Source organism: Medicago truncatula, chromosome 7 (genome assembly GCF_003473485.1).
Source record: "Medicago truncatula cultivar Jemalong A17 chromosome 7, MtrunA17r5.0-ANR, whole genome shotgun sequence".
Lineage (NCBI taxonomy): Eukaryota > Viridiplantae > Streptophyta > Magnoliopsida > Fabales > Fabaceae > Medicago > Medicago truncatula.
Window position 1 is genome coordinate 8,494,086 of NC_053048.1, and position 6,181 is coordinate 8,500,266.

The 6,181-nt window shown below is 32.3% G+C and overlaps 1 protein-coding gene across 1 annotated transcript; it reads right to left on the reverse strand.

The window, feature by feature from the left end:
- Window positions 1-4,582: 4,582 nt before the first annotated feature.
- On the reverse strand, window positions 4,583-5,952 carry LOC11440821 (isoflavone 7-O-methyltransferase). Its single transcript, XM_003621832.4, has 2 exons — window positions 5,137-5,952; window positions 4,583-5,012 (listed from the first exon to the last, which is right to left on the reverse strand). The coding sequence occupies exons 1-2, from the start codon at window positions 5,884-5,886 to the stop codon at window positions 4,710-4,712; spliced, it is 1,053 nt and encodes a 350-aa protein (XP_003621880.2). The 5' UTR covers window positions 5,887-5,952; the 3' UTR covers window positions 4,583-4,709.
- Window positions 5,953-6,181: the final 229 nt, after the last annotated feature.

A 6,181-nucleotide genomic window follows, 5' to 3' on the forward strand; every position in this document is an offset into this window, starting at 1 on the left:
TCCCAAAAAAAATTGGCCCTTTGTTTCTAATAATGTGCCAAGAACTTTTTTTATATTTTTTGGGGCCCTTTGTTCCTAATAACGTGTCTTATTAAAATTAAAAATATATGTGATATTTATTATCCAGAAAATTGGGAGAATTCTCATAACAAAACAAATTATATTTTAGTTGAAAATGGGCCTACTAGAGAAATTAATCTTAATCTTGCCTTGAAAGCATCCAAAATAAATTAATTATATCAATATAGTAATATAAACTTGGTACTTATAGCATATAAAAAGATGAATGATTTATTTGTAGTATAACAAAAATGAGTTATTGTATCTTAGATTACTCTAAACAATTTAACACTAATTTTGTTTATCAAGTATTATTGTTGTTATGTGTTTAGCATTGGAGAATTTTGTATCCAAATGTCTAAAATTTAATTAATTACGTGTTGATATACTTTTATTTTTTTGGTTTTACTATCATTAGATGTCAAAAATTCAGTGTCTACTATTTAGGTGCTAAAATTTCAGTTTACTTCGGAGAAGCTATTGTTCTCTAATCCTATGGTATTTTATTTAGTTTTGGTTTCTATGGAGTATTTGATTTATTTGAAGATGTTGCCTAAAAAAGCTTTTATCTTATGGTGAAAAGCGAAGAAAAGAAAATGAAGCGTTAGTAAAATCATAACAAGAAACTAAAAAAGTTATGATGTATTATGTAAGGGCCCATTTTTTCAAACTATGCCTAAGGCCCCTTAAACGCTAGGAATGGCCCTGAACCTAACGGTTAATGCATGCCTATATCAATAATACTTTACAATAAACAAATAAATAATATTAAAACTAAAAAATTTCATGTGCATGGCGCGGAATTGCGGAAAGATACACTAGTTGGGACACAAGAAGGAAAAAGATTTTTTTTTTCAAGCAATCAATGTCCGTCATGTTCATCCCTTCATTATCTCAAATATAAGTTGTCGAAAATACTAAAATCAAAATGGTATTTTGTCCATAAAAAAATTGTTTAAGATAAAAATTTGTTCAATATCATAAAAGTTTGTCATGCATTATTCTATCTTGTCTTGTAATGTTATATCAAATATTTACTTTTTAGTAGATCAAATATACTCTTTAGTCTTTACTCATTTTATCTCTTCTTAATTTTCATGCGGGGAAATTTAGTCCCTAAAATTTTCATAACGGAACAAAATAGTCTATTTGTTATACTGAATTAGAAACTAATTTGTCCCAACTATGAAAATATTAAGGACTACTTTGGTTTATTGTTGTAAGAACAAAATTGGTTCCCACGAAAATTATGAATGTAAAATTAGAGCAATGTTGAGTCATCAGTTTTCTTGCAAGTGTTATGCCTTGCTTGGCTAACTCTACTAAACCTAGCTATATTCTTGTTTCTTTTAAGGATAAATCAAGCTATATTCTATTTGTTTTGTTTTCTATGACTATTCTAGCTTATCTCTAGTATACTAAGACTACTCTTCTCTCCTTTTTTTGATCGAGACTAATCTCTGTTTTTTTTTTTAGGGAAATTACTAATCCCTTAATTCATATCATAATATTAATTTATGATATTGAGATAATTAAATACGAGGGTAAATGAAAAATGAAAATGAGAGTATTATTTTTGTTTTTTGAGCAAGAGAGTATTATTTTTATCAATTACTATATTTAGTATTTTTTTTTTATGTATTTGCAAAATGTCTTTTTGTGGATGGTTACTTTTCTCCTTGTAGTTTGATTCATAGTTTGTTCTTCATTGCATAATCTTGTATTTGTTAGATGAAGCTACCCACCTTGATTTGGTTTTCACAGGGTGAAACATGAGTGAAATATATTTATGCTGATAAGAAAAGAAATACTCAATGTCTGTTTAGTTTGGAGTTTGCAACCACAAACGTACGTCGACGGGATTTTCATAGCAAAACTGTTGTGATTTCTAAAAGCTAGCATTTGAAGCTTTTGGGTTAACGTGGTGAGTTGCCATGGTTTTATGGAAAACGTGGTTTGCACAATGCAAAAGCAAACATGGTTATGTGGATCCTGAATTAGGTGATTTTGATGTGTTTGCAATACCAAGAAGGGTAATATGGAAATTATAAGGAGGGTTTTATGATGTTGTTTTGGTTACTACCAAAGCTATAGTTTAGTTGACTGATTTTCAATATAACATGAATTCAGTCGATGCAAAGATACTCCATTTAATGATGGATATGATCAATGGTTGATCAAGGGGAAGAGCTTTTCTCTAGCTAGGCATGGCAACGGGGCGGGGCGGGTTTAAGCGTCCCTGTCCCCGCCCCCGCTTGCATGCACCCGCCCCTGCCCCGTCCCCAAACTATATTGGGGGTAAAATTTGAACACCCAACCCGCCCATAATGGGGACGGGTCTCCCGCTCCCGCCCCCACCCGCGAAAACTCTGTTTTTTAATAAATTATTTAAAAAATGCATATTTTTTTTCATTTTTTTTATAGTAGCATTAAAGATCTAATAAACTTTTTTCAAAAGAGCGAAATAATTATAATAAATATGTTTCTAAAGAGTAATAATATATTAAAATAGGTTGGTGTTGATGGAAATAAGATTATAAAATTTAATAAAGTAAATTTCCAAAAGCGGGTGCGAGGCGGGGGGTGGGTGCGGGGCAGGTATAAGCATTCCCCGCCCCCGTACTAAAACCCCAAATTTCCCCCAGACCCACACCCGCATCTAGTTAAATCGGCTTGTCCCCGATAAATTCGGGGCAAGGGCGGATTTTGTTAACATGTCTATCTCTGGTCTTTCTTTCTTGCATTGTAGAGCCTTTGAACTACTTAAGTAAATAATATGCAGTATTCCTCTTCAAAATTGCGAGTTCTATCACAACCTATTATGGCAATCAAATTAGATTGGAAACCTACACTTCCAACAAAAATTGAAACAGATAACAGAAGTCCATTTGATAGTGGATTAGTGTTGAAAGTCTTCATACAATGTGCAAGAAAGCTCAAGTTCAAATACTTGTAGTATTAAATTAATGTTCAAACAAAAAAGGATCTACAAAAGAAAGATTTTTTTTCTTTCAAGAGATACATGCATCTCTAAGTTAGACTCCAATTGCAGCCATATTTGTAATCCCAATTAGTTCAGAACAAAGTGACTGAAAGCTGCAAATCCATAGTAGGAATGGTATAGATCTGGAAAGTCTCCAGGGAATTTTCTGAAACCACCATACTGAAAAACAAATGAGTTAAACTTTAAGACTAGTTGCTTAGGCTGCAAGTCATGTTAGTCAACTGATAGTGTTGACTTTCTATATCTTGATTAACCAATATTGGAAAATATACTCGTATGGTGGATAACTTTGCCATGTGGGTGAGTTTAAATTCTTAAAATACCTACAGGTATTGCTTGGGTCAATTATTAGGTACATATCACTTTCTTTGTTCATGTTCTTAGATATCGGATAGGGATTGAAATGTTGCTTTGGCATCTTGCTTAGCTTATTTCTATGAGAAAACAAATACTTAAATTTTCCCATAATTAAAGGTACTGATTTGTTTTCCTACTAAACAAATCATTTACTACTAACTAATCAATTTTTTTGATGTATAACAATGCTTTTAATGTGCATTACCAAGATTCTTGTTATTTTTTTCTAGTATCACCATGTTGACCAAAAAATTTATTTGTCTACGGTTAGACAATTTTAGTTATGTTCAGAATTGCTACTTGTTATACTTTTAGTTATGTTCACCATTGTTCAAATCGCAACTTAAATTCCAAAATTTAGGATTTGGTGACTTTACAATATCAATCAAATATTAACGTTTGTTTTCCTATTATGCCCTTACTATTTATCACTTAAATTATATGTCATTTTACAATATCAATGAAAATTGAACTTACACAAAGTGGTGGGACATACATTGATTTCATCCGATAAAAGAGTGAGTGCTAGGAAGAATGTTGAAAAATGAGTGTTACTAGTATTCCTCGTACAAAATAAATATAACTGCCTAATTGATATCTTGCACTTGCAATTTATTTGAAGGGTCATGCTAACTTGTGCCTTTGGGGCACATGTTAAGCATTAATGTCATTCCACTAATGGTAAGAATTTATTAAAAAAAATTAATATTAAACATTTTGAGCCAAAAATTAACACAAATTTTTACATATAATTTCTATTAGTGAAATTCTTAACATGTACCCTAAGAACACAAGTTAGCATTTCTCTTATTTAAAAAGATAGCACATACAATATAACTAAGATAAAACAAATTTAATTGACCATATCACCAACCTATATTGTTGAGTAGATTTGATTGAGTGATTTTATCTATCACTTTATTTTAATTTGGTACAACATACACATGTAAAGTTGTTTATTAAAGTGTGATATGGTTTAATTAAAGGCTTAATATTCCCAAACTTTTTTAATATTTTTGTCCTCTAAGAAAAAAACTATAAAATCGGCCTTTAAGTTTTGCATATGTGGCAGTTTTGGCCCCCAAGGCCAATTTTGATTCGGTCTTCGCTGACGTGGCACTCTAAGTGAGGTGCCACGTGTTTTTTTTTTATATCAAAATTGGCGTTGGAGGGCCAAAACTGCTACAGTTGCAAAACTTTGGGGACGGTTTTGTAGTTTTTTTTTCTTATGGGGCTAAAATCGTAACTTCGTGAAAGTTAGGGGGCGAAAACTGCTATTAAGTCTTAATTAAACACAAAGTTCAATAAGTGATTTGAAACCAAATATATGAAATATTTTGTAAGATGTAAATCCTGCTTCAGTGATGATTTTCTCCCATGCTTTTTCATCTCTTTCTGTTGAACCGAAATTAGCCATCATACTTATGTCAAAGAAGAGTTTGAGTTCTGTCATTTCATGCTCATCTTGCTCTTCATTTATCACAATATCTATTATGATCACTTTTCCTTCTTTGTTTTTCCTTGATACAGCTTCTTTACAATTTCTAAGTATCTTGACACAGTCATCATCATTCCAGTTATGCAAAATCCACTACAAAGGTGGAAAACAAAAATAAAAATGAGAAAGACTTGATGGTATTTTTAGGATTCAATGTATCAAGAATCAGGAAACTAAGCTATTTAATAATGCATGACTTACAAAACTGCATACATACCTTGAGTAAAATTGCATCAGCTTGAGGGATAGATTCAAACATGTTTCCGCCTACAAAACTCAGATAGTTATTTCCCGTTAATCCTTCTACCACGTTTGGAAGGTCGAACACTATACATTTTAACGTAGGAAACGCCTCACAAATAATTTTAACAGTGTTTCCGGTTCCACCTCCAACATCAACCAACGAAGTTAAGCCCTCAAAAACTGATTTGCAATCACTCATTGCAAACCTCACCATATTAGAATCACTTTCCATAGCATCATTGAATAACTTGGAATGAGTCGGATTTTGTAAAATTAAATCCCATAATGGAGTCTCAAAGATTGTGAGGTCCTCCATTGATGTCCATGTGCTCAATTGGTAATGTTTTTCGACGCGAGTTGGGTTTGTTAGCAACTTAACCATTGAAGATAAACAATGATCAGTTCCTTTCACAAGAAGCTTTGATGTTGGAGAAAGAGCATATGCTTCTTTGTTGTCGTCTATCTTCACAATTGCGAAGATTTTATTGTGCGCCAATAAACGCATGACACTGTGAACACAACCGGCTTTTGCTTCTGGAATTCGAAGAGCCGAGACAAGCTCGGGAAGAGTAATAGGTTTGCCATGATTTTGAATTATATCTGGTATGCCAAGTTCAACAGCCCACTTGATCGACACGGGTCTCAAGAAACTAAATAACTGATTGTACAAGTGAGCTTGAACTTCAAAGAGTTCACTTGCTTTGTGCTCATTCTCAGAACCCATGAATGATTATTGAATCAATTGAGTTCTTGTGATTATGTGAATGTGTTGATATACATTAACTTAGTTTGCAATGCTTTATATAGGCACCTACGTACTATACACGCCAATAAATTGAGTAAATAGTCACTTGGTCCTTGACTTTACACCATGTTGTTACTTTAGTCTCCGACTTATGATAAACTACAAAATAATCCTTGAATGTGTAGATCTGTTATCAGTTTAGTCCTTACCCTAATTTTTTTTTTAAGTGATGATGTGTCAATTATAGGGACTAAATTGAAAGTTAAAAAAATTA